Source organism: Pholcus phalangioides, unplaced genomic scaffold (assembly GCF_987345545.1).
Source record: "Pholcus phalangioides strain wild (caught in Gottingen) unplaced genomic scaffold, Ppha-v1.0 ptg000037l_1, whole genome shotgun sequence".
NCBI classification, from domain to species: Eukaryota; Metazoa; Arthropoda; class Arachnida; order Araneae; family Pholcidae; genus Pholcus; species Pholcus phalangioides.
In genome coordinates this window covers 1106921-1131805 of record NW_028301624.1, presented here as the reverse complement: position 1 = coordinate 1131805, position 24885 = coordinate 1106921, and the positions used below count along the sequence as shown (strand labels likewise).

Sequence of the window (24885 nt, the reverse complement as noted above, 5' to 3'; positions counted from 1 at the left end):
CCATAGAAGGGCCAGTGAAAAAGTCTGGCTTGGGGCCCACCAAAGATCCCAGATTAGGGGATACGCTCAAGGATGTGGGGACCATGGTTTGCTGTCTTCTAGTTGCGGCCCGATGGCAAGCGATTGCCAGCAAAGAATGCAATAAAATGCCAAGAATACAATGACGGAGTATGTTGAACATTGTTATATTTTTACAAATTAAGCTCGATCGCTATACAAGAGAATTTTTGTCGCAATAAGCGAAGTTTTCGTGGTCAGTTCGTATCCGCGGGCGCAAATGCGTCGCGTCAAAAATGTCCCTTCCTCCGACTGTTTTTCTTCAGGTGGCGTATTTCACTGTCCATTGGCTGGCGGTCAGGTTGTACCTCTCGCGGTGCGACATGTACATTTCGGCGATTTCCGGTACCAGAGGGTCGCTCGGGTTGGGATCGGTCAGCAGCGAGCAGATGGACACCAGCACCGCCGAGATGTTGAGGGCCGGAGTCCAGTTGGTGTCGCTGAGTATGTCCAAGCAGATCCGACCGCTCTCGTCGATGTTCGGGTGAAAGATGCGCGTCGCGAACGCGACCTTCGGCGGCTTGTAAGGGTATTGGCGTGGGAATTTGATCTTCAGCGTGAAGACGCCTCCCTGGTAAGGGCTGTTCGAAGGCCCCATTATGACTGCCCGCCAACGGCTGAGGTCTTCGCCGACAGGCCCCGCTGAACACTGCGCAGGAGGGTCCCTTTCGATGTCCATCAGATCTTTCTTGATCCTGGTCAGGGTATGCGTCGGTAAGTCGTTCGATTTGGTTCCGCTCATCTCTGCCATCGATTCTTTTTTGACCTTTGGACACCCAAAGATATGGAATGTGCCACAAAGGAATGATGGTAGCCTAACTCTGCCTTTGAAACGGCTGGAATTTTAAAACACCGTGTATGTGTGTGTGAAGAATTTAATTTTGTCAGAACACATTTGAAAAGACTTTTGAATGGCTCTTCTTGGCATGGCGTTTCAGTCTACACAAAAGACAACGCAAAGGGCTTTGGCTGGCGACTTTTAACCCTTTTTTTTGACTTTATATACCGCAGGGGTTCTTCAACTTTTTCAGCCACGACCCAAAATCAACAGCAAGATCAGCTTCGTGACCCATTGACTGTTTGTGTTCGGAATCGGTGAAACCAGTGACGCAATAAGCGCATTTATAATAGGACTGTCAGTGGGAATGTACGACTCATCTAGGAAGCATCCCGCAAATCTATGATCTGTTTGTCGGTGAATTTTCTCAGTTGGATGAATTTTGCTTTCTGGGAAGATTAGATGAATTTTGCTTTCTGGGAAGATTAGATGAATTTTGCTTTCTGGGAAGATTAGATGAATTTTGCTTTCTGGGAAGATTAGATGAATTTTGCTTTCTGGGAAGATTAGATGAATTTTGCTTTGTGAGAAGATTAGATGAATTTTCCTTTTCAGTGATTTTTCCATTCGATGAATTTTCCCTTTCGGTGAATTTTCAATTCCGTGCCTTATTAGACACGAAAATGATCTGCTCTTTCATGTGGTATGAACATGAAATTATTCGCTAATTTCTTGCATTATTTCAATTTCCATCAACATGGGATGGTGCATGGCCCCACAAGAGCCGGACTGACAGTGCAGCATCCTTAGAGTCCGGGACATTTATCATTTTTTGTTTTTCACGTTACAAATTCACTACAGTGATATAGTGATATGAACCGAGAGACACCCAGGCTCTGTCACACTCAGTGATATAAGCACATTGTCCCTGGGGACTCGGGTGCCTCCGGGGAAACCTAACCATTTATTGATCTTGAGAAAGATATATTACATACATTGGCAGGTGCCATGACGCACCCCGCCAGTAAACAAGTATAAAATTTGTAATCGAAAAATGGTGATTCTGTAAATAAATCACAATTGTAAATCACAGGTTATAAATCACATAATAATCGTCATAATCGGGAATAGTTCTTGATAAAATGTGATCTGCTTCTCTTCAGGGATTTTCATTTTATCAGTAACTATCACATCAATGAAAGCTGTCAATCTACTGCTGCGTTGATCTAATCGCTGCACCGTGTGGTTTGATTTGGTCCAAAGACATTCGTCAGTAATTTTACTTTGCCTGTATCCAGCTTTTCGATAAGCCAGCGTGGATCAAACTATTCTCGACTACTCAGTCTCCTTTTCTTCTTCCTCTTCTCTAAACAGATGTACGAGATCGCTGTCTGGGTGTAGTTGACGTCGTAGTCTAGTGGATCTCCTAACTGGCATAGGTGACTCTCTATCTGGTTCTGGCTCCGGGACTGTAGTTCTGATATCCTCAGGGTGCTGCTCTAGAAAGCGGACCAGTTTACGTATTTTACTTTTCGAATCTTCCCGCTTCAGGATGCACTCAAGCCAAGGTATTCGCAGATGTTCAGCTGGCTCTCTGAAGTGGAAAGCCGTTGTCTTGGGGCATAGAGTTGCGTAGTGAAGAGGCGTGCCTATGGCCAAACATGAGCATTTATCAGTGGGGATTGATTTGAACCTATGAAGGTTAGCCGGAAATGGACCATGGCCCGTTACGAACATAATCATCTCACGTGACCATTTATGGTTCCGAGGCATTACATGTCGCAGGATGCTATGAGTTGATCGACCGGGCTCTGTGTTGTCATCCCACCTCTGTTGCCATTTATTCATTAGATCCTTCCATAGGATTGCTTTGGCGTGTGATGCGGGAAGCAGCAGATCACCTGTAATGATTTCGCATTCGGTAGCTTCCTTCGCCGTGGTATCCGCCAATTCATTACCCCATTGGCCTATATGTGCTTTTACCCAAGAGAGGCTTATTCTGGTGTGATTGCAGAGAAGCTTTCTTATTGTCCTAGCCATTTCATGACTAGACTGAGGATTAGAGACTGCCAGTATGCTGGAGCGACTGTCAGATCTAATTAGGGCAGCTTTTCGATGTAAAGAAGCATCTAAGACTGCGTTGTAGATGGCGAAAAGCTCAGCCTGAAACACTGAGTTATCATCCTTTAGCTTGACCGACCATCGGGCTATTACTTGTTTACCTTTAGTCTTAACGTATGCTGCTCCAGTCCCTTTTTCCGACTTTGATCCATCCGTGTAGTATATAAGTGTGGATGACTGAAGCAGCTCACCTTCGTTTTCTGGTTCGTCAAAACGTATTTGGCTGTTTCGCAGCCCGACTGACGGGTGGGATGACCAACCCTTTATTTTTCGTTCATATGCCTGAGGATCCAATGTATTTTCCGTCGTTGAGACTGTCTTGCGGAGCTGGAGTAGGCGAGCCGACTTAGCTAGAAACTCCATTTTCAGGCTCAACGGAGGGAGGCCCAAGATAGTCTGGAGAGCATTTGTCGGGGTTGTACTATAAGCTCCTGAGGTGTACAACAGGTATCCTCTCTGAATTGAGTTCAGTCTGTTTGAAAGCTGTACCTGAGGCGATGCACACCAGATTGACGCACCGTAAGCCATAGTTCGCTCTGCCACCGTCAAATAGAGGATTCTGCGCATTTCTTGATTAATGCCCCACTTTGCTCCGGCCATAAGTCGCATCTTCTGCAGGGTAGCAGCAACTTTATCCTTCATTTTCTGGATATGGGACTCCCATTTGAGATCTTGGCTAATGGAAACTCCTATATACTGCAATACCGTAGTTCTTTTTATTGTCTTTCCCATCATCCAAATCGATGGGGGGCGCTTCTTTGAGATCCAGAGAAATCTCGTTTTGCTCGCCGACAGGCAAAGGCTATGGGATAATAACCAATTTGTGATGGATTGGAGCGCCTTTTCCGCTAGCTCTGCAGTTCCTTTGATCGTCTGGTGAGACGCAATAACAAGTATATCATCGGCAAAGGCCTGGATACGGATATTGGCTGGCCACTCCATTTTCAACAGCTCATCGAGAACTAGATTCCATAAAAGAGGACCCGAGCACGACCCTTGTGGTGCTCCCTTTTGCAGATATTTAGTAGTCGATCCCGCGTCCGTGTCTGGATTGGGGGAGGGGCTGCTCCTGGATGTGGGGAGCCATGAAAATGTATATTAGATGCTTTATATCATATTCCCTTAGGGTCAGTGAGTGGAATATAGTCAACTAAAATAGGCGTATTTTCCAAATGATATGGGGCTGACAGTTCATCGTATCAAGATACTTTTTGTTTATCCAACGTATAGCGTAGAATAGGATCCGGAAAGGAAGACATGATGATGATAATGATGATGGAACAGGAAAAAAAAAAACGGGATGACAACAGCCTTCAGAAGTGTCTCGCTGTTGCTAAAAACAAACTGGTGTGTGTGTGTGTGTGTATTTTCCTCTCTCTGTCTCTCTCTTCACACACAACAAATGTAAAAATGTTCTCTCTCCAAACACAGAAAGAAATAAACCAGCAACGATTGGCACCATTTCACTTGAATTGGCGTATTTTTAATGCTACCATCGATCGGAGCAAACGTCGCCAAACTTTTGAATCTGGGGGGAAGCTTTTCTCTTGTATACACAAAAATTTCCTCCTATTTCGAGAGAGAGTTATTACGGTAATTATTTTATCCTTCTGTAAAGCCGCATTGAATATTGCTTGTGAGTTACTAATTGAGAGAGAGAGAGAGAGAGAGGGGCGCAACATCTAAGGATTGTTAATGGACACTCTCCGTCAAGGCATTGAGAACAGAGGCGCATTTATGGTTTTGCCACCTGCCTGCGGGCTACACGAATTTTGCCGCCCTTCTCCCGATCTAGTCTAATTTTTTTGACCGCTCTTTCCTCGAATTCGCCACCCTGTGATGTAACCCGCTTGGCCTCCCTCCGCTGCTGCAAGTTCATTTGTGTTTCTGAGTCGCTCTTTTGGTCACTCTCAGGCTCACACACTCTTTAAGTCGCTCTTCTAGTCATTCACATGCTTGCACACGCACCGGGTCACACTTTTGATTGCTCACTGACATGGTTCCTTGATCAGCTTGAACACGCTCAGAATCACACTTTTGATTGCTCGCTGACATGGTTCTTTGACCAGCTTGCACACGCTCAGAATCACACTTTTGATTTCTCGCTGACATGGTTCTTTGACCAGCTTGCACACGCCCAGGATCACACTTTTGATTGCTCACTGACATGGTTCTTTGATCAGCTTGCACACGCCCAGGATCACACTTTTGATTGCTCACTGACATGGTTCTTTGACCACGATGCACACTGAGAAACTTTGCTTTAGGAGAACGCAAAGAGACCTTTTTAAGAATGAACCCCCCCCCCCCCTTCCGAGCATCCTATTCGATTCATTTTGATCACCGTGAAATGATGAGGTCTAGAAAACCTCAACCTCTGATCGACAGAAATATCGTTCATGATGAACGTAATGGTCATGGATGACGTGTTTCGGCAGAGGTCTCGTTCATTATGAATGTAATGGTCATAGGTGGCCGTTTGTGATGAATGTAATGGTCGTAGGTGGCCGTTTGTGATGAATGTAACGGTCATGGGGGCATATTTCAAGAAAAATCTCGTTCGTGATGAACGTAATGGTCATGGATGATATGTTTCGTTAGAGGACTCGTTCATGATGGTCATGTGCGGCCGTTCGTGATGAACGTAATGGTCATGGGTGGGTCACTTGTGATAAACGTAATGGTCATGGGTGGTCACTTGTGATAAACGTAATGGTCATGGTGACATCTTTCGACACAGGTATCGTTCATGATGAACGTAATGGGCATATGCGGCTGTTTGGGATGAACGTAATGGACATGGATGGCCGTTTGGAATGAAGGTAATGCAAGGGCGTAGCGAGGGGGGGGACTTAGGGGTCTGCCCCCCCCCGAAATACGAGAAAATGACCAAAAAAAGGGAAAAAGATGGCCAAATCTATTGTTCTATCACTTTCGTCCGTCCCCCGAAATGAAAGTGGTTCCCCCCCCCCCCCCCGAACTAAATTTCTGGCTACGTCCCTGAGGTAATGGACATGGATGGCCGTTTGTGATGAACGTAATGGTCATTGGTTGCAATCGAAGCAGAATCTACATTGATCTACAAAGATCTACATTGGGTCCTTTGCTTTTTCTGAGTTTCATTAATGATCTACAGGGGTTGGACCAAATAATGTGAACACCTGTGCAGAAAACAACACTCGAGGGAACCTGTCGTATACGCCCGCCCTCTAGTGTGGAAGAGTTCCACTTAGTGGGCGATAATGTGCACACATCAGTCTAGTCGTAGCAGTGATATCGTTCGGATGCGATGTATATTGGGACGTTAAAACTTCGTTATGGCTGACCTCACATATTTCGAAAGAGGCATGATTGTTGAAGCCCGTTTTGCCGGGGCCACAGTGATGAAAACGGCCACCCTTGTTGGTGTCGGGAGAAGTACTATGTCGATGGTAATGGCAGTCTATAGCAAACAGGGAAAGACATCATGTGCCAAGCATAACAGTGGCCGAAAATCGAAGATGGCTGATAGACCCAGAAGGGTTTTGAAGCGGATTGTGGCCAGAAAGCACAAGACAACAGCATCCCAGGTAACATCTGAGATGAACACACATCTACAGGAGAAGGTGTATCGACAAAAACTATCCACCGTGAACTGCATGCAGCAAACATACAAAGTAGAACGACTATTCCAAAATCATTGGTGTCACCATACAATGCCTTGAAACGACGAACATGGTGTCACGAACATAAGAATTGGACACAACAACAATGGGAGCTCGTCATCTGGTCAGACGAATCGTCGTTCACATTATTCCAGACTAACGGACGTGTTTACGTTGGAGAACGCCAGCACAAGCCTATGACGTTGAATGTCTCCTTCCTATTGTTAAGCATGGAGGGGGATCAGTGATGCTGTGTGGGGCGCGATGTCTCACCGTGGTCTCGGCCCACTTGTTGTCCTGGATGGGCGGGTTAATGCAGCGGTTTATGTCAGTATTCCGGCCGACCATCTTTATCCAATCGTGCAATATTTGTTCCCCGATTCTCGACCTGTGTTCCAAGATGATAATTCGTCCGTTCACACTGCTAGAATTGTCGGAGACTGACTTGATGAACACCATGATGAACTGCAACACCTCGTGTGCCCCGCTCGGTCCCCTTATCTTAATATAATTGAAACTTTGTGGGGTATTTTGCAGGTCAAAATGTGCAGTAGATTTCCACCTACAAAGACGCATTCTGAATCAGTGGCCTTTTTGCAGGAGGAGTGGCTACGTATCACTGTGATCGTTGTTCATGACTTGTATTCGTCCATCCCACGACGGACACAAGCTATAATTAATGAAAAAGGAGGGCCAACAGCCTATTAATAAAGATTTTGTCTCATTTCACAGGTGTTCAAATTATTTTGTCCAACCCCTGTATGTAATTTGGAATTTTACGATTCCATGCCGACGATTCTGTATTAATGTATTCATATGATGATCTTCACAGTCTTAAGAATCATATTAATCACGATTTAATATTGATCCAAAAATGGTTCTGTGCTAATGATTTAAAATTGCATTTACAGAAAACAAAATATGCCAATTTCAATCTTATGAAAACTGATTTACATCTTAATCTTGAATTTCACACCCTCGATTGTGATTTGCAACCTCATTGTAATTGCGATTCAATTCAAGAAGTGAATAGTATTAAATACTTGGGTTTAAGTAGACAGCAATTTAAAATGGAAATCTCATGTTCATGAACTACTTAAAAAACTTCGTTTTGTTTCATATAATTTTTATTATATAAGTAAGAAAGTTTCCGCTGATTTCTTAAAAGACCTCTACTATGCTTGGTTTTGTTCACTTATAAATTATGGTACAATTACAATGGGGTGGTGATCATAAAACTAATTTATTGATTCTACTTTCAATCCAAAAAAAAGAGAATCAAAATTTTGAGTCGGGGTCAGTCTCATTCTTCTACAATTTTTAGAAATCTTAATCTACTTCCCTTGCGCCATATAATGCTCTTTTTAGTATAAATATTTTGACATGAATGTCGCTCTCCACTTGTTAATACAAGATATGCAGAAGACTGGATGTTGTGAAGATATTTATTATTTGAGATGTTAATTTTTTTTTTTTCCCGGGTCCCTCGATTTAATCGAGGGGTATTATTTTCAGATTTAATTATTATCAGATTTAATCGAGGGACCCGGGTTTGACTCCCGGTAGAGGCAGAGATGAGTTTTTTCCTTCCTTAAAAAAATTAAAAAAAAAAAAAAATTAACATCTCAAATAATAAATATCTTCACAACATCCAGTCTTCTGCATATCTTGTATTAACAAGTGGAGAGCGACATTCATGTCATGTATATAGCCATCTGGTGGCTCGTCGTCCATGAGCTATTAGCTGATCGGTTGCACCGTCCATTGCATGGTTCCGTTCGGCATATATATGCTCTAGTGAAGGAAAATCACTATCTTCTCTGTAGCTTAGTGGTCAGAGCACTCGTCCGGCAATCGAGGGACCCGGGTTCGGTAGAGGCAGAGATGAGTTTTTCCTTAAAAAAAAAAAAAAATTAACATCTCAAATAATAAATATCTTCACAACATCCAGTCTTCTGCATATCTTGTGTAAATATTTTCTTATAGTGTAATAAAGGCTTATGCAATTTAAAAGCTAATGTATCCGAGTGAAGACCTCATATGATTTACCGTATTCCTACTTTTAGGAAAGAAATTTTTCGTCAACATTTTTATTGTTTTAGCTCCGAAATTATATAATTCATTACCACTAGAATTACAAAGTATGCCCACACAAGTGGCATTTAAAAAATCATTATTCAAACGATTAATTTCAATAGACGATGTAGACTCTTATTTTGACTTTTAGGAGGAGCAAATCATAGCCTCTGGATGATAAATATGTTTTACAAAAATTAATGTTAAATCGCTATGTTGGAAATGAATAAATTTGATTTCATTTCATTCGTAGTGAACGCAATGGCCATGTGTGACATGTTCCAACACAGATCGTTTTCACGTTTAGCGTAATGGCCTTGGATGAAATCTTCCGACGGAGATCCTATTCAATACTAACGTATTATGTCATTGAAAATAAGCGCATGTATCTGTCTCACTCCCGATCAACATAACGGATAATGTTCTGATGCAGGTCTCATTTAGGAATCATATTAAATGATTCATAATATTCTACTCATTAGGTTTCATTTAATTTTATGGGTCACACTGACAAAACACACACGTTCTTATACCAGTAGTTTTGATTCCGAAGAACGCAATGAAAACATGAATGAAATCTTCTCACACAAGTCTCGAACGATTAGCAGCATAACAGTCACGGAAAAGATCCGACGTTCATGTCGTTCATGATAAGCATAATGGGTCATGTGTTGACACTGAATTCGTTGCCGAACAGCGTAATGGTCACAGTGACATCAGCTTTCTAATATCGCTCCCGTTAACAAACATGATTTTACACAACATACTCGTACATCGATTTTTTTTTTTTTGCTCCCCATGAAACCTTCAATTTCTTTCGAAAACAAAAGAAATTATCCAAGAAATTGTTCTCCGAAATCTGGAAATTCATAACAACAACAACAACAACAACAATTATTGTTATTATTTTCTGTTTGAAAAAAAAATTAATGCCATCTCTCGCTCGGATCTTAATTACAGTGAACCCGATACGCGCGAGATTCAATTAATTTGCTTTAATGAGAAATGTCTCACATAGTAATTATCCCAAGTTGTCTCCACAAAGAAAATAATTCCCGTCATAATTTCCCTCGATCTTCAAAATTTGGCGAGAAACATTTGGCGCGGAAAAGCATTTGTGTCGTCACTCGACATCACAGACACATCATGATCGAGCGCGGCGTGGCCATCGAGCCAGCACACACAGCGGGCCGGGCTCAATACTATCTTCTCCCCCGATTTTTTTTAGTAGTAGTGCGTGTGTGCGCGTGTATGTGCGTGCGATGTGCGCGGGTGCACGCTCCCGTGCGTGCGTGTAACAAAGGAAAAAAATAATATAATTTTGTTTTGTTTTTAATGAAAAAAAAGGTTAAAAAAAAAATTAAACACACATAATATCGTCGCCATGTTCAAGGAAATTGGATTATTCCAAGTTTCAAACTAAGGATAAGGAGAAGAATATCTTATTATTCGAGAGCCTTATCTTTTTTTTGGTGAGAAGGATCGTAAGTCGGAGATCATCATCATCATCATTGTAACATGGCAGCCAGCAATACAAGTAAGTTCATGTTTTTTCCCATCATGTTCCATGTTATCACCATGGGGGGAATGGCTAGTTTGTTGGCCCGGGCCGATTTCACGAACCGAGGTGCGTTGGGATCGCGGAACTGCGAGCCCATCTCTCTCTCTCCATGATAGTGATGAGATTAGCATGTGATGTCACAGAGATGATCATGTTTTGTGATCACTATTTCTATCATGTCGGGGGAATCTTTCTTATTCCTTTGTGATGCATCCGTGTAATGAAATGGGGGGGGGGGAAATGTTGCGGCTGAGGAATTCGCCGTGTTATTGCCTCTTGGCTGAGGAATGATGGGTCGTCGCTATTTTTGGGATGCATCCTCTCCTCTCGTTGCGATCTCTTCTTCCCTCTCTGTGTATGTGTGTTTTTCGTCTAAACACAGAGATCGTGTCCCGTAAAACGGGATATGATACAAAAGAGATACTAGAACTATCGATAGACTTATCTGAATTTCACTACCGCGGGGATGGATCTCCCAGGGGCTGACGGATGGCGAAAAAATGCTTAGTATGGACTGTGTAAATCAGTGTTTCCCAACCTTTATGATGTCGCGGACCTAGGGACGGGCTTAAGTTTTGCGGCCCAGTGCGGAAACAGCTTGGTGGCCCTCTAAAATTATTTTTCCCGTAGCTCCAGTGTCTAGGCGCACTAATGTAAGCACCCGAGAACGACTATCAAATTATATCCTAAATATATTATATTTATGGTAAAAAAAAAGCCACTGCAATAAATTTGGGCGTATTGCTCAACGAGAAAAATTCTAAGTGTGCCCCGGGCAATTGAAATGTTAGAACCGATATTTTATAATCATGCCCCCCCCCTCCAAGCGGGATGGAGATGGCAGGGCTCCATCCCGGTAGAAGCAACGATTCTTATCAATTTTGTTTCTTCACTTTATAAAGTGAGGTCCCCTTGAAAAATATCTGTCCTGGGGCTAGCCAAAGATCACAGCCTAGGGACTCTCTCTGCTGTAAAATGTGGGGCCCATGTCTACAGTATCTGTACATAGCGCATCACAATGGAATATCCACCTAGAGCTGCAATTAAATGGGCGGAGATACGGGGGGGGGGTCGTGGGGTGCCCCCCCCGGCGTCAAAGGTGGAGTCGACTGATCTAATGTATAAATGTATATATAAATTGACATCATCATGCCCCCCCCCCAGACTTCCAAGTCTATCTCCGCCTATGAATTAAATGCTCTTTCAGCTGGGTCAAGCATGCGTTTGCCCACCTCCACGTAGTTTTAAATAAGAATTCAGTGCTCTTTCTGGTCCAGCATCCGAAGCATAAAATGTGCTCTTGGCCTGGAGCCGGGCCCGTTTCTCCCATGAACAAACGGGGTACGTGGTCAGGGCCCACAAATTTTCAGAGCTACAGAAAATCGGTTGCTTTTTGCATCACAGATGTCTCTCCCCATGCCTCTGCCTCAAAGAACACTCTATGTAATGGGCCCCGAAATTTCATATTTGCCCAGAGCCCGAAATCGAGGAATTGGCGGGCGAGGAGAAGGTGCTGTCAAAACCATTGACATGTGGGGTTCCCTGTCTTCGATAGAATTTTGAGCCATTGTTTTGTTAAGAATTCATTTCATCAAAGCATTTTTATTCCGTTTTGCGGCCTCACCCCTTTGCACCTGCCTAAGTCCGGCCCTGCACTGACCACCTGTAGCGATGGTCAATTCAGAGTGACCCTCCCTCTTAAAACCCAAAATGCGTGTGGTTTTTGGAATTTGCATTAAAAAAAATTGGTGTAATAAATTGCAATTTTACAGCACTAAATCTTACAGCATTTACGCAATGATAGTAAATGAGAATGATTCTGGGATGTAAGGGGTTACACAATACTTACGGGCCCCCAGATTGATAAGCATTGGTGCAGATTGTCAGTTGTACAGGTTGTATTTATTTACAGAGATGAGCTGTAAATAAGTGTACAGCCCAAAAAACCCATGCATGATATTTGTTTTCCAGTTTTGATCAGTGGAATAACTTAAATTGCTGTGCCACATCCTTTGCCTTGTGCCTTTTGCGTTGATTTTATATTTCAGTCATACCTCCCCCCCGCCCTCCGCACATACTGTGCAGCAAGGCCCCTAGGCTAGGATCTTTGGTGGGTCCGCGATCAGATTTTTCACGGGCCTGACGTAGTGGATTTATAGTATGCAAAACAAAAAATAAGAATCGTCCCCTGGTCCCAGGCTGAAGCCCTATCAGCTCCAATCTTGGGGGGGAAGGGCATGATTTTAATTATCGTGTAAAAAAATGAGATATTACGAAATTGATTCCTGCACCCCTCAGCTTAAATTCGGGGGGGGGGGTGCGCTTGAGACAGACTTGAAGGCCGAGAAGCACGATGTCAATTCATGTATTTGGTCCCACCCCCTCACACATTTGTGATGTTGTAAGGCCCCACGCTCCTTCCTGTATGGAAGTCAAAAAGCATCCGCTTATTGGCCCCATGAGTGGTATAGTCTTGTTTTTCCAACTTCATGGTTTCCCGACTGTGTCTCAGGTGGGCCAAATTGCCCACCAGACTGTTTGGCCTGCCAGTAAATGACAAAAATGGTCACGATGGGGGAAAGGCATGACCATCTTCTATCGGTATGACTTCCGCAATACTTCACAGGTTTTTGAAATCACTTCACTCGAATCTGGACCCCTGAGATAAACAGGGATCCTTAACATGAGGGTGGGTCTGAAATCACGAAAAGGTAACTATAGAAACGGTTCGCAGACCACTGCACCCTACATCCTGCAGCAAGGGCCCTTTATCAGGCCCGTAGCTAGGGAGGGGCAACCGGAGCCCTCGAGTCAAATGGGGCTCTCACGAAAAATAAGTGTAGACTTATTTTGTAATAACCTTTTCAAGGGGCATCAATAAGTCTTTCCTGAGGCCCCGAGAAGGCAAGCTACGGCCCTGGTCTCTATGCTGGAATATTTGATGGGTCCTGAAACCAAATTTTTCACCTGCCCTTCTATAATGAATTTGTGAAAAAAAATGATAACAATCGTCCCGGACCTTTGGGCTGGAGCCTTGTCAGCCCTACCCTTGTGGGAGGCGGAATGAAAACTGCAAGAGTTGTCCCAACTGTTTGTAGACCGGTCCCTTATGATTGAGACCCTGCAATAACAAAATGCTTAGTGAACAGTTTCCCGGTACATTTTTTTCCAAGCTGTGTCAATGTAAGGTCATCCGTCATTATTGAGACCATGTGGTGATCGCGCGGTCATTGGCCCTATATTTGTCGTGCTACAGTTATGCCATTTACGTTGTTTTAAAGAAGGCAACATGACCCGGCACCTGCACTCTGTCTTGTTCCAGCCTGTGCTAACGGGAGAGCCAGGGGTGGCGCAACTCTCCTTCCATTATGAAGGTCACCGTCAAGGTCCCTGTGTTCGAATCCGGGCAAAGAACATCAGAAACAAGTTCTTTACCTACCGAACCTGGGGCGACCATCGATAGATGGCGCAGTCATTTCCCACCCAACTCCACTGATAGAAAATTGCCGTATGGCGATATATGTATGACCGTAGATGATGTGCGGCAAAGTAGCTGTGTTAATGTAGGTCATGGTCAATTGTAACCTTCTTGATTGATTGGGATCCAGATTCGGTGCTCTGTTTCGTCCGTTATGACCGAGACTACATGATCAGAGGGTACATGGGACCTACCTTTTGGCACGGTAAACATCAGCGTATTTCAAAGAAAAGGGCAAGCCTATTGCAGGCATGGCCCTTATATTATAAAGCAGTCCTTCCAGGTCAGATTTTCCACAGTAAGTTTATAGTGCGAAAAAAAATTGATTGTCCCTGGCTAGAGTCCTGGTCAGTCCCATCCTTGTGGGGAGGGGGTGGGGCACATAACTGGGCTAGAACTAGGGAGAGGAAAGCTGCAATCTTTCGGGGAATTCCAGCAAAGTTTAGGGGAACTACAAACGGGGGAGGGGTGGCAGTAAAATTAGTCTCCCCACCCTTCAATGATTCTTATCACAGTCCAGGTGTACTGGAGATCTATAAAGCACCTCCTAGAGATAGATATCTGTAGGGGGGGGGGGGGTGCTGATCTATTCAAAGGGAATTTTGAGTTGATAACATTCAAATGTGGTGAAATGAGCATATATAGGTACTGTAATAGGTATGCTAATAAAATTGATTTTCTGTGTGTGTGTATGTTCTCTATACAAATCTACAATTTTAGATCGATCGTCGCCTAATTTTGCATATATACCAAATGGGACACGACTTAAACGATAAGCAACTTTAAAGTTTGTCAGACCTGGGCAAATGCCCGAAAAAACTGTCGGGCAACAATGGTTTCTCGGCCTCAACAATCACTTTCGGAACGTTTACTTTGGTTACCGTGGTTTCCTAGCAATGCGTTTCCAGACGTGTATATGCCTTTACAATGGCTTGTCACTTCTTTAATGCTGCCAGTATATATTTACAATAGTTTATGAATTTACATGGACCTACTTTTGAGTTGGATATTCGTGCAATAACATTGATTTCAACTTTTTATTTACATCTTCTCAAGCATAGAAAGTCACGCAGTCGCGCAGGAAGTCACCATATTGGTTAACTTGGACACGGTTTGTATGTTCCTCAACGAAAGAGGGAGATATCACGTGATCCAAAAAAGCCTTATTGAAGAAAACTCGGGCAGCGCCGGGTATTATAGCTAGTAAGAATATAATTTTGTGTTTTCGATGTTTGCGCAAACAGTGGCTTAAAATCGTGCATTTTGTTCAGGAAAAAAAAGAATGAGCAGATAATTTTTTTAGGGGGGGGGGGATCGTTGGTGCTCGCACATTTTCCAATAAACACATTTTTCCAATTTTTAATTACTATGAAATTTTCTGTGTCTAACTGGGTTCAGGTTTTTGTTCTACCCTGTGCTAAGAATATTTTAAAACTATTTTAATACTAAAACTGCTGACAGGCATTAAACGTGCAAATGTTTTCCACTAAATGCTCTTTTCTCAAAACTAAGTTTTTTGTTAGATAAGGAGCATTTTTTCGAACGCCACTGATTCAAATGTCTTGAAACTTTTGCGTATCTCTCAACACTATAGTGTTGCGTACTTTAACACGAGCTTTTAGGATTTTAATTGTTAGTTATTTTTTTCTTGAATTTTAACTTTAACAACATACAAAATTTTTCAAAAATCGCCAAAATTCACCAATATTTTGTGCCAAAATTTAAAATATGTATTTTAAATATATTTTAAAAATATATTTAGTACAGGGTAGAATAAAAACTTGGGCACAGTTAGACGCAGAAAATTTCATAGTATTTAAAAATTGAAAAAAAATTTGTTTTTTGGAAAATTTCCGTGCATCAACCCCCCCCCCCTTAAATAATGGCAGAAACTGATTTTTATTTATCTGAAGGTGGTAAAAACCGTGGGAAAAACATGGTTTTTACCATGACGGTAAAAATCTATGGTATAAATACCGGTAAAACTGTCATCGGTAAAATACCGTGCCAACCCTGGAGAGAGACAAACGAAGTACAGTTTGAGTTAGATTGTAAGCAAACGGCTATATTTCGATTTCACTCACTGGGTCAGTGGCGTATTTATAGAGGGGGGGGGGGCTTAGCGGAATAATAGCCCAGGGTGGCAAGTTTTGAAGGACGGCAAATTTAAGGAATTAGTTACCAAGAAAATTAGTAGAATGAGAGAAGGGCTAACTAAATAAAGGAACTAAATAAATCCATCTCTGCCGGTACTGGAAGGTCAATGGGTGACCAAAATGGGTCCTAGAGAGTTTGCAAGCATATGAGTGACCAAAAGATTGTGCAAGCATGTGAATGGTTGAAAGAGTGACTCAGCGTGTGAGCATAGGATTGACCAAAACCGTTTGTAAGCATGTGAGTGACCACAACAGTGTGCGAGCATGTGAGTGAGTAAAACAGTGCGCAAGCATGAGAATGGCCAGAAGAGTTACTTAGAGAGCGTGTTAGCATGGGAGTGACCAAAAGCGTGTACTTGCAGGAGTGGGGGGGGGGGTAAGCCAAACAGCAATCATTGCACAGGGTGGCGAATTCGAAGGAAGAGTTGTCAAGAAAATTAGATTAGATTGGGAGAAGGGCGACATAATTCGAGTAGCCCACGGGCGGCAAAACCATAAATGCGCCTCTGCACAGGATTCGAACCCAGAAGGGTTGGAAGTGAGATCGAATTCAAAGGTGAATTCACAAGAAAACAAAAAAAAAAGTGACTTATTCCAGTGTGTATTTATAGAAAAGCCTCTGAAGGGAGAGGCGCGAGAGAGAATCTTTGCGACTTTTGCAGAAGCCAATTTTGCTATATTTTTGCAATGGCTGTACGAAAACAACGGCGAAGGAAAGAACAGTTGTCTCTTTTCTTTTGGAAAAGAAAAAAAAAAAAATGGTGACGACCTCCTTTTCGTAGTGAGCGACCTTGTGACGATTTCCAATGAGGCACCGCGACGACAACGGATGGTGTTCAGAGGCGTATTCATGGTTTAGCCGCCCTTCTTCCATTCTAGTCTAATTTTTTTTTGACCACTCACTCCTGGAATTCGCCGCCCTGTGCTGTAACTAGCTTGGCTCCCACGATCCCTGTAAATACACCTGTGTCTCTAAAACTTTCTTTTGGTCACTTACATAATTGCGTACTCTTTAGGTCATTCTCTTCCCCACTAAACTGTATGGGTCACTCTTTTAGTTATTCACATGCTTGCACGCTGTTTTTGTCACTCACGTGCTTGTAAATTTTTTTTTGTTTCTTGCTGTTTAGGTCACTGTTTTGATCATTCCCATGCTTACACACTCTGTAGGTTACTCTTTTCGGTCATTAACATGCCTGCACACGCTTTAGGTCAGTCATCCTCAACCTGTTGCTCGGGAGCATCATGGTACTCCTAGAAGCATCAAACGTGCTCAATTCTCGTGTCCTATTTCATGCTCCCGAGCACTGGAGTTCTATTCGTTTGATGATGGGTATAGGTAGTCCTCGCGACTCGAGAAAGGTTGAAGACTGAAGACTCCTGCTCTATGTGACTCATGCTTGCACGCGCTCTACGTCACTCTTTTGGTCAGTCCTATGCTCATACACTCTCTAGGTCACTCACTAATCGAATCCCTTGCTTTATAGGCCACTCTTTTGGTCAGTCTCATGCTTGCAAACGCTCTAGGTCTCTCAATGACCTAGTCCGTCGTTCTCTCGGAGAGGGGCCAGGGTTGCATTCATTATGAACAATACAAATTTTTCCGCCCTTCTCCTATTCTACTAATTCTCTTGGTCAAATTATTCCTCAACTTTGCTGCCCTGGGCTTTACCCTGTAAGCCTCCTGAAAATATTCCACTAATGGTGTTTTAGCATAAACTGAGAACTCTCGCACGCGTGGAGCCCATCCCCCACACGGCTGGTATCTTCTACGGGTCCCCCCTCCCCACCATTTGGTAAATTTAAGACATTGAAAGGCTCACCTTCATATCACGGTGATTACATAATTAGGGAAACCAATTTTACTTCCAAAATAAAAGAAAGATGGCAGCATTTGTCGCTACGTAACGACCACATATAGAGCATAGGCGGAGATAGACTTGGAAGTCTGGGGGGGGGGCACGGTCATTATTGCTCGGGGGGGGCAAGATGATGATGATGATGATGTCGAATCATCTATACATATATGCATTAGATCAGTCGACTTCACCTTTGATGCTGGGGGGGGGGGGCATTGCCCTCCCGTATCTCCGCCCATGATGTAGAGAGACACAACACGTGGGAATTTTTTTTTTTTCGGCCTCAGACGAGACGGGGAAACAACTTTCTAATTGGGTATTTGAGGAAATGATGTCCATATAAAAATTTGGATTGTAATAACTATACAACCCCTTGCAATATATTGAGGTCTACACGTTATTTGGATACTTTTTCTGATAGGAAGTATACCTATAAGATAAACGGTTCGCCAGTAAAATGAGGCCTAGTGGGTTTCCTTAGTACAGTCTAGTGGTGACCACATAAGACCCGTATTTTACGGGACACTCCCGTAATATTGGTCACCCAAACCTTTTTATATAGAATGTCTCGTATTTAGAACGAGGTTCGCTTGAATTTTTATGATTTACCGAAATTAAAAATTAATATTTTCATGATTTTTTTATAATTATGAATAATCCTGAATTTTTTGTAATAATTCATGATTATATTATAATTATGACTATCATAATCAATTTTAGTCATAAATATCACATACGAATAACGTATGTCTTTTTTTGGTGATTTACATCCTAATCCATTGCGACTTGAAGTAGTTCTCATTTCCCGCCATTGGCAACTTTTCAGCAATTTTAGTGATATTGGTAACTGAAAACTTTTGACAATTTTACTGGCTGTAATTAGCAATTTTAATTTCCTTTAACAATTTTTGGCTGTAATTGGCAACTCTATTTGACAATTTTTTTGGCGATAAATGGCAACTGCTTTCCTTTGACAGTGTTTTTGGGAGATAATTTGCGATGTCTCGTATGGATCTCGATTTCCCGTATTTTTATCGAGGAGATATGGCCAGCCATGCTATAGATTTATATTGCTATTTTCTACCGGAACCTCTTCCGCGGGCCGAATGGAACACGTTGGCGGTCCGAATTTGGCCCGGATGTTGAGCACCCCTGGTTTACACCATTATAACCGCAATGTGAGCCAAAGACGATGTCATCTTTCCTATACATAAATTCCGGCTCAACGTGTCCGTGATACTGTTTGGAAGGAAAAAAAAAAGCAGTCTCCTACTAATGACTGCTTTACGTGACTGCACGGCTTTTGTATGTATGTATGTATATTCCTGCCGCCACTACTGTCTGACAGTTCGTCAAATTCGATATGACATTTAAACGGGAGCGAGAGAAATGAGACGAGGCACTTTTCTTCTTGTTTCATTCATTGCCATTATTTTTTTCCAACGGTTGCTTCCGGTTGCCTCCTTGTGCAAAAAAATACCAGGTCGTATTGCGGTGAAGATTCAATACTCCCCCGAGAGATCGAAGACCATAAAGTGCTCTCTCTTATCCATATAAGCTTCGACACACACAGAGAGAGAGAGAGAGAGAGAGAGACAACAAACCACCATAATGAGCCGTTATGTCATCGGATGAGGACCATTATGGGGCGGTCAGTCTGATATGTGACATCGCAAATGCAATGGATACCTAAATCATGTGGGATATTTAAAACGATCCGGGTATTGCAAATGTCGTTTCCGTGGATGAGGAAAAATAAAACTCAAAAGGCCACCCTTCGCCTAGGCCCCAACAAGCACGTCTTCCTCATTGCTTAATTCGATTTTACATTCAAAGTTGGGATTTATTTTAACCCTTACAGCGGCAATGACGAGATATCTCGTCTAACTTGATCCGCTTTATTTTAACAATCCCGAAACATCTCGGGTTCTTCACACCCTCTCATTTTGGCAATGACTAGCTCTGTACAGCAGACTTTCCCTGATAACATGTTTTCCATTCCCCCCAAACGTGTCGATCAACTGCCAGTGGGCGGTGTCAGCTTTCGTTCGTAGGCTGATAAAGTCATGGCCACACTTTCGTCAAGGCTGGCCCAATAGTTATTTGCAAAACTTGCTTCCAATATTTGTCTTCCCCTAATGCAAAGGAGCGGCATAGGCTGGCCACACACTGGCCTAGATCAGCCTAATATTCCTTGGCGAATATTTACCAAGAAGAACAGAACCAGTTTCTCCAGAACATGCTTCGTGTTGAGACTGTTGACGTTCTTCGACCGATGTGTGGTCAGACGGATTGGAAGATCGGGAAGGAAGGCGGCACCTTCGACTTTGTTAAGATGGCAGGTACTCGGCCAGCCTTCCAATAATTTCCAGCCTCCAGCATTTGGCTGCGAACCGTGGCGTGTTCGTGTAACCCAGCTAATTTGGGAGCCTGAGTTGGCGGACGGCTTGAGGTTGGGAGTTCTAACCGCTGTGGTTCTATGTCGATCGGGCGTCCGCACTAAGCCCGATGTCGATATGGTTGCTTCGGGGCAGCCCGTTGAGACCAGGTCGATTTCTAAGGAGGGGCCTCCAACATTTGACGATCATTGCCAATGCTGGAGCGATCACACTACTTGCCCATGGAACGCATTGGGCCAGCCTTGACAAGAATATGGCCATGGCCCTACAGAAGGAACGAGACAATGTTTTTTTTTTGTTTTCTTTCGAAGTAGTATTGGATTATGTGCGTGGCATAAATAACAGAAAATTATGTTTTTTCCCTCTTCCTTGTTTTTATTATTTTCAATATGTTGGGGAGGAGCACATATATTATCTCACGCAATCAAGAAAAAATATCATTCTTGAAAATAGATGGCGCTATCTAGAACGTTTAATGATTTCCACTGTCAGTTTTAATGCGGGTAAGGAAAATTTTTAAAATTCGCTTGAAGGGTTGGTTATAGGTGGCAAAGGTGATTTTAACTATCGTTCCTTTCGCTCTAAAAATATTTTTTGCTTCACCTAAAATTTTCCACCCTCTATATTGACAGCTGGACAAAGGGTAATTGTACTCCCCATACAAATGCAAGGCCACAACAGGCAAAATGCCTAACGAGGTGGCTGAGAAAAAGATGTCCATAACAAATATGGATGTCATATATTTCAAAAATACAGCAACCCAATTAAAAATGCAATTAACAAAAATTATAAACAATATATACACATGATAAAATATTATACAATGCCCATAAAGAATACTTATGGTTGTCTTATTCTAAGAATGGATAGCTGCTCGATTTACCCCAACATTTTTATCGTATTTCTTTTTGAACGTGTCAATTTACTACCTCCGGGAGTAAGCTATTCCATTTATTAACAACCCTATTAGAGAAATATTCCCTGCGACACCATAACCTTGCACTGTCCCTCACCAATCGATACTGGTGTCCCCTTGTAAATGCAGTCGATTGGCGGTCCATCCTATCCATCCCATTGAAAATTTTGAACACTTCGATCATATCTTCTCGACACCTGCGTTCATCCAATGTAAACATATTCAAAAAAAGAAGTCTCTCTTCATAACTCAAGTGTGCCAATAAGGACACGCGTAGCTCTTCTCTGCACCCCTTCAACCAAGTCTATGTCCCTCTGTAGGTATGGTCTCCAAAACCTTACAGCATACTCCAGTCCAGGACGAACTAAGCCTCGAAAAAGCGGAAGAAAGATTTTAGGAGAACGCGAAGAGACCTTTTTGAAAATGAAACCGAGCATTTCATTCGCTCCTCTGACCGCCGCTGAACAATGTACAGAAAACCTAAGCCACTCGTCAATGAGAATTACGCTCTCGATCATGAGAGATTAGCGCATATTAACAGTTGGGACAACACGAATCGAAGGACGTGGTCCCTAACTCTCGAAAATCACAGTATTAAATCTCATGCTCACGAGATCCCAACCCACTCGAGGCCCCCCGGGCTTTGCCCAGGTGACCCCATAAGTTAACCCTCCATGGTTTACACTTCCACCTAACCAGATCATGGCCGCTCTGTCCCAATGAAGAGATACAAAGCAGGTAGTCGAAGAAGACCTGGGCCATGCTCGAAAATGCGCGTTTTACATGAAGTTTGTTTCTGTGTAATGCTTGTTATAGTGCTGCCTTCAATTTTTCAAACCATGAGTGAAGTGTATTGATTGAATAATTGCACCGTTGTGTAGGTCTTTTGCTCTACGCGGCGAGACTTCTCAACGGAGAGATCGGCTCTCGCGTCGGGCCTTGAAGTTGGGAACGACAAAAAAAACCAACTTCTGCCCACCACCACTGTGGCGACGGTGGGGTTCTAACCCGGGTCGTCCTCGCGATGCGAGGCCGTCACCAGTGCCGTCTTAAGGCATTGGCCCACCCGGGCACGGCCCGGGGGTCTCAAGCGAAGAGGGGCCTCACAAAAATAAGATCTAGTTGAAATTTTCGAAAATTTGTTTGGTAGGGCCTCTGAAAAATCAATTGGCCCATGGTACTTTTAAGACGGCCCTGGCTGTCACTATGAACACTCCACCACCGCAGCTACCTATGATTTACTCCATAAAATGTATTAAATTTTTTTCATGAAAACGCTTGCAAATTGGTGCTGTTAGTGTACAGGGTGTCTCATAAATTCTTAAATCGTTTAAAAATTCATGGAAATTGAAGGAATATGTTATACTGTTTGCAGAAAACGTTATTCTCACGAAGGGGACAATTTTTTTGGAGCAGGAAAAATTTAGTTCACGTATTTGTCGATAGAGGACACTGCGTGAAAACATATAGCATAATTTTTTATTTTCAATCTCTTCGGTGTCCGAAACGTTCGTAGAACTCCTGCTGGTGAATCGTGACTGAAGTAAAACAACTTCTTCCCCGTTCACATGGGTTACATAATTCTGGAAGTTACTGGTAACAGGGATTTCCGCTGCAACCCGTTTACATGGCTTTTGGTTTATACCGGTATTCCCCCCCCCCCTCCTTTCTGAAAATTGTCACTGCTGTCGTACGTTGAACGGATGTGATTGGCTGAGAAGGAGCTAACAGTAGTTTTCGCAGCACAAAAGTATCATGGGAGAGAAGGTTGCGCGGTCGGAGTCACCCATCAAAGTTTGGCGCCGTTTACATGTGCAAAATTGGGGGCAGGTAATATAATATCACCAAAGCAACCTCCCAATCCTTTGCATATGTAAACGGGGCTCAATAGAAGTTTATCCACCAATGTCAACGTAATAATGAAAACTTATGCAAGTGCCAGTAACAGGAAAATGAAGAGAGCTATTAATATTCGTATATTTCCAGTGATTTGCTTTCGTGCTGTGCTCTCTATTGACAGAAATCTGAACTAATTTTTTTTCTGTACGGTAAAAAATCCCTTCATGAATTCCCTTCTTTGGTCGGCTGAAGTTGGTTTTCTGTGGTTCCCAACTTCAAGGCGCAAATGCGAGCCGATCTCCCCGTTAAAAAGTCTCGCCACAGAGAGCAACAGTCCTACAACGATAAATCATTCAATCATAACACTTCACTCATAGTTAGAAAAACTGGTGGCAGATGGCAGCACTACACGTAACAAGCATTAGAGAAACAACAAAACTTCACGTCAGGTTTCACTACACGTACACGCACATTCCCGCATGTACCGATTCGTTGGGGGGTTCCGCATGGGGGGGGGGGTGTGCGCGGGGTGCATGTGTGGTGTAGCAGTAGTAGGTAGGGCCTCCAAAAAATGGCTCGGGGATCCATGATGTTCTTAAGTCAGCCACCTCGTTGGGCAATTTGCCTGTTGTGGCGTTGTATTTGTATTTGTATTTGTATAATTTTTTCGCAACCGCATTAAAAATTGAAGGAATTGGTGCATTTGAAAGAATTTTTTAAACTGTTTGAGAACTCATGGGACCCTGCAGCGTCAACACAGCAATTTAATCAGTTTTTTAAATTAGCTACAATGGCCAATTAAGGGTAAGCTATACAGTTTCCTCTTCATTTTGATGTTAAACCGGGTCCACACCGGGCGCTCTAACCGATTCTGAGCTGCGCAAAACCTGTTTTGGAGAAGGGGGTGGCTACTCAGAATCGACCATTAAAATAGTTAACACCTTCTATAGCAGAAAGCCTTCGCGCGAAGCTTTGACGTCTCTGAAGTCGTCCATTTCACCTGTATCCATTGTATATGGCAGTCCGATGTATGTGAAATCTTTACCTTTTTTGCAATATATCAAATGACTATAGGTGAAATGGGCGACTTCAGTGACGTCACGAGCTTCGTGAGGAGACTTTCCGCTGTAGGTGTTGAAAATAGCCCGCGCTGTGCTAGTCACACCTCAAAACTGGTTTTTACGCGAGTTGAAGCTGCGGCTGTGGGTCCGGCTTTATCTGTAAACTGATAAATTCTTGCTCAGTGAAATTATTTAGTTGCTGCCTAGAATTTTATTTCCGATTCCCTGAATTTGGTACGATTTAAAAAATTTCCGAACACGTACGATTTCAGCGGTTCTCAAAAAATACCGTGTCACATGGTATCCTGTATGTTAGTGTAACATATAGGCATAGCACCAATATATAGACCGGCAACGTTACTCGCTGTCAAAATTTTTAGAAATAAAATAGTTTCACGTGATTTACGGAAAATTCACCTACCAACATTTCATCGCAGGACTGACAACAGTTCTACACGAGTGAGCGAATTAGGGGGTAGGTTAGTGATAGAATAAGCGACCTCGTGAGTGAACGAGTGACAGTAAGTGACCCAGTGAGTGAGCTAGCGCTAGTTACAGGCCGGTTTAGCAGTTCCTCAACCATTCCATTTTTGCTCACTCAATTACTTATTCAATCACTCATTTTCACACTTGGTCACCGACTTGCTCATTTTCTCAATTGTTCACTCACTCGTTCATACTTACTCTCGCTTAATTGAGCACTCACTGACTCATTTGTTGACTTACGGGCGCGGTAGCCCATGTCGATAAGATGCTCGCCTAAAGTACCAAAGGATGTTTAGAGGTGTCGTGATTTCGATACCCGGTTCGTCTTTGTCAGAAACTTTTCTGACGCGGGGGTACAACAGAAACGGAGATGTGGCCACAGAAAAAGATTTCTACCGCAGGGAGTCCCCCATCAAGGAGTTAACGCACCAACCTCTCGATGAGTATAAAAAAG

The 24885-nt window shown here is 43.0% G+C and overlaps 3 protein-coding genes across 6 annotated transcripts in view; 1 reads left to right on the top strand and 2 right to left on the bottom strand.

Moving 5' to 3' along the window:
- Window positions 1–319: 319 nt before the first annotated feature.
- On the bottom strand, window positions 320–808 carry LOC149065865 (ubiquitin-conjugating enzyme E2 D4-like). The gene has a single exon (XM_089253317.1). It carries the CDS (start codon window positions 806–808, stop codon window positions 320–322), a length of 489 nt encoding a protein of 162 aa, XP_089109443.1.
- A 1362-nt stretch (window positions 809–2170) lies between these two features.
- On the bottom strand, window positions 2171–3898 carry LOC149065864 (uncharacterized). The gene has a single exon (XM_089253316.1). It carries the CDS (start codon window positions 3896–3898, stop codon window positions 2171–2173), a length of 1728 nt encoding a protein of 575 aa, XP_089109442.1.
- A 5939-nt stretch (window positions 3899–9837) lies between these two features.
- The window catches only part of LOC149065862 (muscle calcium channel subunit alpha-1-like), a 140003-nt gene continuing 124955 nt past the window's right edge, over window positions 9838–24885 (top strand). For all 4 annotated transcript variants that reach the window (XM_089253400.1, XM_089253399.1, XM_089253398.1 and 1 more), the window contains exon 1: window positions 9838–10213. In XM_089253400.1, the coding sequence (XP_089109526.1) occupies window positions 10195–10213 (19 nt within the window). In that variant the 5' untranslated portion in view covers window positions 9838–10194. The remainder of the gene's footprint in view (window positions 10214–24885) is intronic.

Bases quoted from the DNA above. Each gene is read 5' to 3' on its own strand.
- LOC149065864 (XM_089253316.1), bottom strand. From the start codon at position 3,898: ATGGAGTGGCCAGCCAATATCCGTATCCAGGCCTTTGCCGATGATATA.
- LOC149065865 (XM_089253317.1), bottom strand. From the start codon at position 808: ATGGCAGAGATGAGCGGAACCAAATCGAACGACTTACCGACGCATACC.